This window comes from Pleuronectes platessa, chromosome 6 (assembly GCF_947347685.1).
Source record: "Pleuronectes platessa chromosome 6, fPlePla1.1, whole genome shotgun sequence".
NCBI lineage: Eukaryota > Metazoa > Chordata > Actinopteri > Pleuronectiformes > Pleuronectidae > Pleuronectes > Pleuronectes platessa.
This window is the reverse complement of record NC_070631.1, coordinates 17906341-17918457: the sequence shown is the minus strand read 5'-3', so window position 1 is coordinate 17918457 and position 12117 is coordinate 17906341. Positions and strand designations below refer to the sequence as shown.

Sequence of the window (12117 nt, the reverse complement as noted above, 5' to 3'; positions counted from 1 at the left end):
TATGCTCAGTTTAATAACTGTAAACTGAACTACTTTATAAGACTGCTATCATTTGAAAATATGCACCGTTATCCCCAGGAAGACGAGACATAGTGTTGCATTCAGTTGTGCTTTTGAAAAGTGTTTGGTGATAAATGAATACAAATAAAACCATCTAAAAAACAACCTTAAAAGACTGCGTGAAATGTGTTTGAAGATCGAATTGTGAAAGTAAAGTCACAAAGCTGGTTTTACCGTAATGAGTCAAACAGCGCGGTTCCATTTGAAAAGATTCCCTGAATACAGTCGAGATGGCCAAAATTTCTCTTTTGAAATGTGAGTGACACAACTGGTGCAACAGTTGTTTCGCCCTAATCCAAATCAGTTATGAGCTCGGACCCAGCTCCTGTGTCCACTGGTGTCCTGGTTCCACCCATGGCCGCGTAGTGGCGTGGGCCTGGCTCATCCCTGTGGCCCGGGGAGCGCATTTCTCCGCACTGGTTCAGGGGTAAATGATGCTGGTCTTCACAGGTGACTGACCTACGCAAGCCTGTAGCCGCCACCCCCCCACAGGAGATGATGAGCTTGTGTGTGTGTGTGAGTGGCCGCAGCGCTTCCTGGTTCTTCCCGGCACTAAGCTGCCGGTGCGAACAGCCCAAGTATTTAACATGGGCGAGAAAAGAAGGCAGACCGCTTTTCGCGGCGCCTCTACCTCCGCGTCCCCGGGGTTAGTGGATGATGGTGTGACGTTAATGTATTGTTTTACATTGCTTGTGTCACGTCATCATAAATAAGTCTCTTGTGCCGCCCTCTCGGCATTTTGCGCCCTAGGCAACCGCCTGTGTCGCCTGTACCAGGAGCCGCCCCTGGACTCATTGTTTATTCTGTACAGCTCATGCCGGCCAAGGGCTTCATTCACACATGCATATTACAAATAGAACACACATACAGTACCAGTCAAAAGTTTGGACACACCTTCTCATTCAATGGTTTTTCTTTATTTTGCTTTCTTATTGACACAGTGCGACCAATGTCCTCTCATGTTAAGATCAACTAGGAACTAGAAACTGTCTATATCATGTTCTCAAAGCACTTCAGCTTGATCATGAAAAACTGAGGATTAAATTAATCATCTGTAAAGTTGCCATTTAATGTTATCAGCTTCGTGCACTTTTTTTCACACACACACATACAGTCCAACTCACATGAGAATGAAAAAGTAAAGTTTTCACAGAAACAGACCGTTGGGGATTTATGTATTTTAATTCATTATGATGCTACATGATCCATGGTGGTCGTTTACTCATTTTCTTCCTTTACTACAGTATGTTAATAACGTTGCCAGTTATCTTTTGAAGTCTTCTTTATTTTTATGTACATACAAAAGAGTATCCAATTACTGTGTGATTACATCGACTGTATCTCTGCATGTGTAGTCTGAAGCATAGATGACTTTTTTTATTTTATTTAATGTAGTGTGTATTCACAGGTCAGTCCTCCTCCCAGCCGCCCACGTTTCTGCTCCCCGAGCTCCCTCACGCAACGAAAAATACACATATAAAGTTTTTTTCCAAAACAACCAATTTTGCTGAGGCGGCCACGTGATAACCGAGATAATACAGCTGTGTTGTCTCCGTTATCTCACAACCTCCGTCCTTGTCCCCAACAGAAATAAAATGACTGAAATGAAAGAAAACACACACAAGCCGATAACCCAGACTCAAGATGGTCCCTTTTTTTTTTGAAAGACAGCTATTTTTTTGTTTCGCTAATATGATTTCAACACTCAAAAGAATAATAATAATCATAATAAACCCAGGTCATTCCATGCAAACTGCAGAGAGGACACTTTAATATAGTGCATTTGAATATTATAAACAACAGAAGCTTTGTGGCTACATTATAATGTAAGGGAGAAAAAATGCAAACAAACCAATGTGACACACTAGAGGACACACAATACTCCATGGGTGAAATCAAATAATGTGACTAACTGCTGAAGATGTAGAGTTGGCTTTACTTGATATGTTCACTGGTTTCAGAGGGAAGTTAGGTCTTTTATTCCACTCTCTGGCAACCTGAGGCAGTAAAATTATCTGGGAACTGCAACTTTAACTTGGAAAAATCTGACGCCTTAAACTTCATTACAGCCGTTTTTGAATTAGATCACTGCAGCAGCAATTCTTGATCATTATTTTGATTTTATGGACCCTCTTTTTTAAAAAGGGCCTAAGAATAGATTGTTGAATTCTTACTCCTGGTCTGGTTAGGAACTAAAATCAAAAGTTTTATCAACCCCATTTTTCTGTTGTGTACAGGAAATCTGTTCAGATGACAGGTATTTTTTCACCACCCTTCTTCCTTTGTTCTGAAACAGCATGTGATTTTACCGTTTGTGGCCTTCTCATACAAACATCCCCACGCAGTCACATGAGCCCTCCTGCAGGAGGAAAAACCATAAGACACACTCACACACACACACACATGCATAGCCTCTACCGGCTCACATTTTAACCGCCTACTGTTTAGAAGAAGATACACAGTCTGAGTCGAGGAAATAAAGTCTTTCACCGATTACTTGTTTTCACTTTTGCAGATCATCAGTATTAAGTGGAAGAGAGATTATCAGAGGAGTGTTAGAGCTTTCTTAGAGACGATGTGAGTGAGGAAGTCGGAGACTAATGATTCTATAAAGAATAAATCAAAGACTTCAGACATTCAGCCAGCGTGAAGCTACTTCCACACACCTGTGCAAGCTGTGGAGGATCATTTAGGAAAGAGGGGTGGACGGAAAGAACAGATCAGAGATATTTTCACAAAACAAAGGAAAAGGCAAGACCTGTGACAAAAACGTTTGCAATCATGGTTTAACTTGGGATCACCTTCCATCGTTTTCTTTTCATACATTAAACTATTTTCCATCCAGACAAACCATTATGATATTGCCTCAAATGTAAAAAAAAAAGAAAGAGAAATCAACATAAACCCAGAAGACATCCCTGTTGCCGTCATTGACGCGTGTTCGTCCAAGCACGCCGCCCGTCCATCCCTGTGCTCTGTCCATCTGTGTCTCTACAGGGCCAGCTTGCCAAAGATGACTCCAATGACAAAGAGCAGCACGCAGAGTGCCAGGACACGGGTGCTTAGGCCTTCCTCCCTCATAGCCGAGGTTGCCATGCCGGAGGAGTGAGAAGCGGCCACTGACGTCACCTTTCTCTTCCGCAGCCCGTCATCCTCCTGCAATGAAGAGAGGAGTCAGATTTATGTTCAAAATCAAAGTTATTCACCTTGTAATTTTACTCCAGATGATCTGGAGCTTTCTTTTCAAACCAAAAACATTTTAATGTTAAACATTTAAATGAAGAGTTGATGGTATTACTAAAGTTTAAGGAGTCGCAACTTTTTGTATTCACCACTGTCAATCAAGTCAAGACCGAATCAGGCTGCATCACCATTTCTAAAAGTTTCCATTTCTAGCTGTTGGTACTAAAACGCCATGCTGAAGTTTTCATATATTTGTGTGGACGAAGCTGAGGACAGATTGTCCCATTTAGACTGGATGCAGCATATGTTTATATACCCTAATCAGCCGGATGAGACATTTGTGTCTCATTTACAATGTCCTGTGACTGAAATACTTGCATGAAGGATAAAATATACTATTGGAAATGTAGTTTTTACAGTAGCGTTTCAGACAAGGGCTGACGATTTAAGCGAAGGCAGAGATAGTGAAGCAGATGACAGAAGCTTCGTTGACAAAAACAGAGATGAAAAGAACAATTAAGAAGATTCAGACCCAGGAAATGTGACCAACCGACCTGCTGACCAATGCTCAGTCGGTAAGAGAGATTTATTGTTTTTTTTAGAATTTTTTGTTTGTTTAGTTAAACTACAATGAAAGGCACATGTTTCTTATTTAATTACTTCAATATCTGCTTCTAGGGCTGGAAAATGTAGCTCTTCAGAAACTTTCTGGTTTAAGTGGGTATTTTTCAATGCTTTAATCAAGTAATGTTTTGCTTTAACAGTTAAGGTCTTAATGAGTTCATTTAATCTTGTGTTTCTCACCCTGATCTGTTTGTTTTCTTCCCGTAGCCTTTGCACCTCCATCTGCAGCCGCTTGCACTCCTCCATGATCTTCTTCACCTCTCCATCATCCAGCGAGACACTGGCTGACTTGGGCAGCACGGAGTGCTCAGTCTTAACAGAGGAGGAAGAGATAGTTTGGTTGCTTTCACTCTCATGCTGTGGAGAGAGTCAGGGTGTGGGTGGAAAAGGGGTGAGGGCAGAGGGAGAGGAGGGAAGGGGATGAAGAGACATGGCAAGGAGTGAGATGAAAGTACAGACAAAAAAATCATAAATGAATAAATAAAACATGTAATGGGTGATACACAGTGATGTACTGCTGATGGGTTGGTGATTGAGAAAATATCAAAGGACACATGCTATTGCGAGTGTCTTGATTTTCTTCTGTAAGATCTTATCCAATGGACTTAAATTGCTTCAGTTATTAATTTATAATATCGAATACAAAATGCAACATTTTCTAAGTTTGTAGATCAGATGGGGATGTGAGAAAATCTTTTGCGCATCTAAACCTCAAACTTGTTTTTGCTATATGTAGTTGTAGTAAGCAGGTACGATAGAAGAAGTGTGTAACTGACTGGTAGTTGCAGATTACATAGTCAGAATCAGTAATACTGAACTGTAGATCAGTGAAAAACACATCTACGTCATTAAATACTAGCATTAATGCCAATATTTATTGAGACAACTGTGTATTTGTGATGGTGGCAGCTCTTCTGGTTCAGGAAGCCAGGGATTATGGGTATTAGCCCTGGTTCAGTAGGCACAGTCATGGCTGTAGTCGAGACATTGATAGACTCTACATGAAAACCACTTAATCGTGTGGACAGAGCACAACAGAATGAACCACTGTGTAGTTGTGTATGGCTTCAGAGGGCGCTGTTGCTCAGTATATCCTATGTTGTGTTGCTTCGATGCCCGAGTGCTCTTTAATGGGAAAAATTGCCAGAGTGCCCTGTGGTAGAAATTGAAACTTAATTAAGACTTACAGTTTTGTCATTTTCTAGAGGCAGCTCAAAAGCACATCTCAACTTTGAATCCATCAGCTCTTCCGGCTTCGCCTCCTTCCACTGTGAAGGACAAAAATCAAGAGTGAACAACAGACAGAAAGAAAATTCTGTGAAGATTCATACGGAGATTCTTTAGCCTCAGGTCTTTCTATCTTTCAAGAATAGCTTCTACACAAAGAGACAGACGGATATAAACTGTATACAATATTCCGGAGCTCAGCTGGAGGTACTGGGTGATTGTGATGTCTCCAGTGTGATCATCAATTAAATATTCAGGGTCAGTAGATCAGTACATACTCAAAGATATATCCTTTGCTCTGTACAAAATATTTTGCCAAATCAGATTTAATGCTGTAATACTCACAACTCCTTCCATGTCGGTCATGTCGTACGGAGCCAGCAGGGACTGCACCATGAATTTGTGTTTACTCTTTTCATTGGGATCGTAGTCAAAAGGCTGTAGCATGACTGTGGACAAACACAATGGAAAAATGGCGTGCCAGAACATTAGGGAAAGACCAACTTCCTGTATTGACCAATAACAGCTATTACGCAACCTGTGAATGAAAAGACATTGGCCAAGTTTATGATCCGAGTTGCAGAATGACATTCTTACATCTCGAGAACTGACTGTATTTCCTGAAATTAGCATTTTTATGCTTGAATGATCAATGTAGTCTGTGGAGATTTAAATGATTCTGGTTTTGATCAATGTAAGAAGTTCAGTTTTCACTGAAATTAAAGCAGAAGAATGTCACTTTAATCCAAACAGATATAAGAGACCTGGGAATAAATAACAACTCAAAACTCTTTTGTATCTTATTGTTTAATTCAAACTCACTGACTTGTGAAGATTTCCACCAGAAATAACTAATAAATGTAAATGTTACCAAGAGACTGCTGGGCAGCACGGTAAAAATTATTATGACAATTATAAAAGACATTTTAGTTTTATACAAAGGTAATTAACAACAAAAGATAATACTGCAAGCTGAACATTATGGTATATTTTCAATAACATTTCACATATAACTATAGCGTTATATTTCCATCATCTTCTATTCATCAAATATTTTAAACAAAGTGTGAAGGTATTTCTACATGTTTTTGTGTAGATTATAATTACACAGCACTTGCATAGATGTTGCTAATGTACCGTCTGACCATAGCTCAAACCTCATTAGAATGACTTAAGAAGTATCATGTAGTCAATACCGGCTTTGTGGACATGTACAGTTTGTGTTTTTTTTAACATGCTGACTTAGCTGCTTGGTGATGGAATTGTGAACTTTATCACCTGTGTTGTAAGAGGATTCAAAAAATTTTTACCAACCAGAAACATTGACGGAGTTCCCAGCGTCAATGATGCCGCTGTTTGGGCGCACGCAGTATCTGCGAGGTGCAGTTGTCTTGACTTTGAAACACACATTTCTATCTGTGGGGTTGCTGAGCTTCAGAGTGGCAGTGACCACGTCTGTGAACGGGCCTGAGGGGGAGACAGAGAGAAAGAGCACATTGACAATGGAGAAGATGACTTGTCTTGTAGTTTGCAGGCTGCATTTGTAATGACTTGTGTTACCTCAATCAATCAATCAATCAATCAATCAAAATCTAAACGGAGGGAGCACTCGTGTGTGTCTGCAAGGATGTATATGTGAGTGGTGTTTGTGAGGGAATCCAGTCCGCCATAAACATTGCACATTAAACATTAAAACAGTGGAAAGAGCAGCAAAGTGCGCACAGATTTATTATTTTATTTATGCCCCGCCCTTTGCCATAAAGCAGATGCTGTGGAAACCAGAGGTGCATTTTGGGACAGATGAGCATGACTCTGGACGTGAATGTTCAACTTGATTCAATGACTAAACCGTGGTTGTGGAGATTTGTGTCGGGCAAACAACCTCAATGAGCTTTCTGCACTCATCACCTACAGTGTGTGGGTGTACAGGATGGATCCTGCCCTAATAATCAATCAGTGAACAGCCTACCACTGACTGATCCTTAGGCCATCACTTGACCCATTTCTCCAGCTCTATCACACCCAAAGGCAGTTCTACACGGAAAACCGCATTTATCCCTGGAATTACAACAGCTCAGCCTGCATTCTCACGGTCATTCTGCCCGGATATAGAAAATCTGTCAAGGAATTCAGGTTGCACAGTATGAGTGTAAAGCTCCTGCTGGCAGCTTGCTAGCTTAGAAAATTGTGAAATATAGCGATAAGGCTAAGCAATGACACCCCGGTCTTAGCAAATGCCAGAATACTCCCTGTTTGACAGCCGGGTAATGGTGACAGCACCGATCACACGGTGCATGTCAGGAATCAGACCACATTTCGTTGGTAGTTCCACCTGCTGTCAGTGGATAAAAGACAGAGGCAGCGACCATACGAGTCCGAACTAGAGAAATGGGACGGTGGGCCTGCCCTGACGCTGCAATGACAGCTAGCAGTTTCAGTTTCTTGCTAGTAGCTCGGTTAGCTGAATGCTAGCTGATTAGCATCGTCGCGCACAGTGTCGGTTCACCTGTTTCAACGCATAGTGCGGCTAGCTAGGTGTGTCTGATTTGACGAAATAGCAACAACAAATCACGACACCGGTACAAAGTTGAGTGATTAACGCAGAAATCCACACACTAGCTTTCATCGAGGGCTTCTGGGTTAGCTAGCTAGCCCCCGGCCGGGACCCGGCCCTATGCTCCAGCGTTACCTCTGAATTTCAGTTCGTGTTGTGGCTCTAGCACCAAGATTTGTTCTGGTCTGGCCATGTCCCAGGGCTTCTTCCTGTCGTGGCGGGGAGGACGACAACGTTGGACTGCAGGTGGCCCGAAGAGGTGGAGCAGCTGGCTTCCGAGGTAACGACCCAGCCGTTCACAGTCTCTTTCCTTCGGGAGGGAGGAGGATTACAGACGCACCACGGCTCGGGCTGACTGCAGTGAGGGCAAGCTCGAATCGTGGCAGCGGTAGTTCGTAGAGGCACTTCCGGTGTCAACAGATACTGCCATACATACGAAACTGTTTGGAGGCAGCTGCCTTGTGATGCCACACTGTTTCGGGTCAATTGTCTCTGATGTCACACCGTCTGAGAGCAACTAAAGCTGTTGGTGATTTATTCAATGATATACATTCTGGTTCATGAAGGTTTAATAGCTAGCTTGTTAGCTCTCGGGAGGCTGAACTCAAAATGAATCAAGAAAAGATTAAGACACTCTCCAATGGAACTGCTAGTTCAGATCATAAAAGTCTAAAAGATAAATATGCCCGTAGGCTAAATGTGTAAATACAACGAGGACGAGTGGATTCTCACTTTCCAAAGATGAGCCATAATAAAAACAAACCTTTAACAGCTTCTTAAATTGTCCAGGTTCTACCTTTAGAATATGACCAAACATCCCATAACACCAATGGTCTGTAAATCAAAACAAAGTGTAGTTGATCTGTCGACACTCTGATTTATTATCATTTACTTTATTGATCGTTTTATCTGTACAGTCTGTTCAATGACTCTTGTTCAGTGATTTGATGGACACGTTCACTTCATCCACACAATCAGTTTGTTTCACCTCCATCTCACATGTGGAAAGGAAAAGAACAAATAATCAGCTCACTGATTATGATCAGGATCAATATGGGTTTATATCAGAGAACCTTATTTCTACATTAGTTCTTTCAAACACATTCATGTCAGTGTACTTATAGATTTCTGTCTTTGCAAAGTGAGAACTAAATATCTGTGATAAAGGACGATCACTGTTTGATTGACAGCTGATCTCTCTGCGTCACGAAGACAAACTTTGAGCAACAAACATGGAGACAAAAGAAGTTAAAGATTTAAACACAAAATATAAATCACTGCTTTTAATGACTCAAGTCTATTTGAGTGTATAGAACTCAGCTGTGCAGCCATCATAATAATAACTAACCCTAACACCAGCATTGACGGCCTTCACCTCCTGTGGAAGCAGCTTCACATCTTTCTCTGTGTCCTGGACTCTCTGCTGGATTGTTTGTCTCCTCAGCCCGGGCTCTCTCTGCCTCTCAGCCCTTTCTGCTGCAGATGTATGTTCATCCACAGGGCAGAGACAACAGATACACTGCTGATCAGTTCGGCAGAACATCTTCACCACCTCATTGTGACGAGAGCAGATGTTACTGAGCTCCAGGGAGGGCTCCACCAGCTTGTGCTTCTTAAGTGGAGGTGATTGAAAATTAGCCCGGAGGTGTTTTACACAATAAGAGTCAAACAAACCAAACATGACTTAAGAGCTTTCAGTTTTCTTCCAGTGCAAAAATCATAGGTCACATATTTAAGTCCAGCACACCAGTGATCAGCAGGAGCAGCTTGGAGTCCAGTCGTCTCCAGCTCCTCCAGTAAATCAGCTAACATGGTGGGAGAGGCGGTGGACTAGTGGCAGAAACTTGGACTATGGGCAGAAAAGGTCTCTGGTTCGTCTCTGGTTCGACTCCACGGAGAAACAACAAAAAGACAAACCTGGATTGATCTGTCCAAAAATCCAAGAGGAATCTCCCTACCCTGTCTAGTGCCCCTGAGCAAGGCACCTTACTCCCCCAACATCTGCTCCCTGTGCGCTCCCATGGCTGCTCACTGCTCTGTGTGTCCTGCACCAGATGGGTTAAAAGCAGAGGTTAAATTTCCCTACCTGCATGAGTGTGCATGTGTTTGGGACAAATAAATGTATCTTAATCTTATCTTATGGTGTTTTCACCAGGACAGGCCTCCGTGTGAAGGTCTTTCTACACTGAGGGCAGCTGTAGATTCCTCTCTCATCCTCATTGTCCCAGTGGGTTTTAATACAGCTCATACAGTAGCTGTGTCCACAGCCAATAGTCACCGGATCCTTAGTTGTCACAGTGTCTGGAGGCGGCTGAGGTCTCCAAACAGTCTGGCAACAGAGGCAGATGCCTCAAAACAAAGGTGATAGCTGCCACAGCAGGTGGTTTAAGGCAGCAGCGTTATTTCAAGCTTCAGTTTAATGACAGAAAACTTAGGCAAAGCATTAACAGCATTTAAGCAGAATCGGTACAAATCAGCCATATAAACGAGCATGTTTCACAATACAAGTGGATAAAAACTGATGAATATTTGTTGGTGCTCAGAACAGTAACAGGCTGATAAACATTCATAAACTAACGTAGTTGCCCTCAAACGGGGGGGGGGGGGGGGGGGGGGGGGGGGCAACTGACAGCTGCCTCATATCGCGACAACTTCCTTCACAGATCAGTGGCAGGTTCAGTTCCTGTACGAGCTGCCGCTGCCACGATCTGAGCTTCAGTTGCTGGAGGCTAACGGGCTAACGCTAAGTGTGCTAGCATCAGAAGGAGATACGGGAAGGAAGGGAGAGGCTGACGTCACGGGAAGAGAGGGACCGGAGAAGGATTTCAGCTGAAGAACAAGACAAATGTCTTACATCTTTAATCATTATTAAATACAACATCACTAATGATGGCTCCTTCATATTAGGCTCTGCATATGTAAGAGAATCAAACTAGTATTATTCCATCATGGGGAATGACTGTTACTCATACAATCAATAGATCTGACAATCATTTAAAAGTGGATTGATAAGAGACTGTAGCCAATACGAAGATGGCCCACATGACAGCTTCCAAGAATTGCACCCAGATTATCTTGAGCGCCCCCTTGTGGCTGGCAGCAGTTTAGGTCATAAACACTACCTCCTCCATTTTAGCATATGGGGGATGAACATTCAAAAATAATAACTTTAAGTCACTGAAAGTCACTCTGGGTAGTTCTTATCACACGTATGTATGTTCACTTGTTTTTCTGGTAAGTTTTAATTAGTTAATTGATGCTGTAAAAATAGTGTGAAACATCATGATTGACAGCTGAGTCTGAACATGTGTGTCTGCAGGACCCTGGTACCACGGCTCCAATCCATGATCAGGACTGTGCTCTCAATGACATCAAAAGAGCAAGATGGCGGCACCTGTATCTTGGATGATAGGTTAATTTTTTAGCAAGAGGAATTGGAGACACATCGTTCATCTTTATATCCAGTTTAAAGAATTGACAATTAATCAGTGCAGAACATATCAGAAAATGGTTGAAAGGGCCACTCCTTCTTTACTGAAGTCCCTGCTCTGTCTGTCCACCAATCAACAGAATGATTGACTTTTCTATTGTAGACAATATGAGAAAAGTTTGATCTCCAGACGACTGTTTTGTTTTAAGGGTCATAACGAAACTGCCATGCATAGAGGAAGTCAGTAGAGGCTCCACAAATATTAGAAATAGTGAGGTTACATGTTCCGTTGTTACAAGCACACTCTGTGACCAGACAATATAAAAGTCACAAATATTTTAAAGTTACTTACCTTGTCATATCAGTCATCAGTCATATTTAGACCTATTGAGAGTAAAAGTACTGGAAATACCATGTACAAATATCCACGATATGTACATTTGTTGACCTATCAGGAGGCCCAAACTGCAGATTCCCCTATGTGTCCCCAAAACAGCACCTACAACCATTATATTAAAAATTACCAAAAATACGTTGTACTATATTGTACGGTAGGTTTTGTAAGTGTTACCACCATCACAGCTGCAATTCAATATAGTCAGAGATTCGAGGAATCCAATTAGAGTTGAACTAAAAATGTATTCACAGATGTGTGAGTTACATTTCTAACATCACTTACCATCACATATCCACCCGTGAATCATGAAAGTGCTGAGTAAGGGGGTCCCAGATTTGAACTTGCTAATCAGTTTCCACTGCGGTTAGTTACATCTCTTTAGGCTTTCACACACAAGTCATCAGTGAGTAATTCCTTCATTCAATTCCACTAAGGTTTTCGACATTTATTTAAATACATAGATGTCAGCTGTGGTTTGTTAACCTGCAGAGATTTTTATTCTATTTTCAGGTTCTTGTTCACCTCCAAGCTCAAAACTTCCATCCACATATGCTTTAATTTCTCTTAAAGAAAAAATTGTTTTATATACTATTTTTTCTCATCACACTCCACTTCTCTTTTGATGCATCTTTGCCTTGAGGC

General features: G+C 41.8%; 1 protein-coding gene and 1 pseudogene across 1 annotated transcript; both read right to left on the bottom strand.

Annotated features, from left to right (window-relative positions):
- Positions 1-1223: 1223 nt before the first annotated feature.
- Positions 1224-8028, bottom strand: vapb (VAMP (vesicle-associated membrane protein)-associated protein B and C). The gene is made up of 6 exons (XM_053423847.1): positions 7784-8028; positions 6409-6561; positions 5440-5543; positions 5055-5135; positions 4048-4224; positions 1224-3216 (listed from the first exon to the last, which is right to left on the bottom strand). The coding sequence occupies exons 1-6, from the start codon at positions 7839-7841 to the stop codon at positions 3052-3054; spliced, it is 738 nt and encodes a 245-aa protein (XP_053279822.1). The 5' UTR covers positions 7842-8028; the 3' UTR covers positions 1224-3051.
- LOC128442084 (E3 ubiquitin/ISG15 ligase TRIM25-like) lies at positions 7977-10779 on the bottom strand (annotated as a pseudogene).
- Positions 10780-12117: the final 1338 nt, after the last annotated feature.

Bases quoted from the DNA above. Each gene is read 5' to 3' on its own strand.
- vapb (XM_053423847.1), bottom strand. From the start codon at position 7,841: ATGGCCAGACCAGAACAAATCTTGGTGCTAGAGCCACAACACGAACTG. The intron at 6,562-7,783 runs GTAACGCTGGAG...TCTCCCCCTCAG, and splicing joins ACACGAACTGAAATTCAGAG to GCCCGTTCACAGACGTGGTC. The intron at 5,544-6,408 runs GTTGGTAAAAAT...GTTTGTCCACAG, and splicing joins GAACTCCGTCAATGTTTCTG to TCATGCTACAGCCTTTTGAC.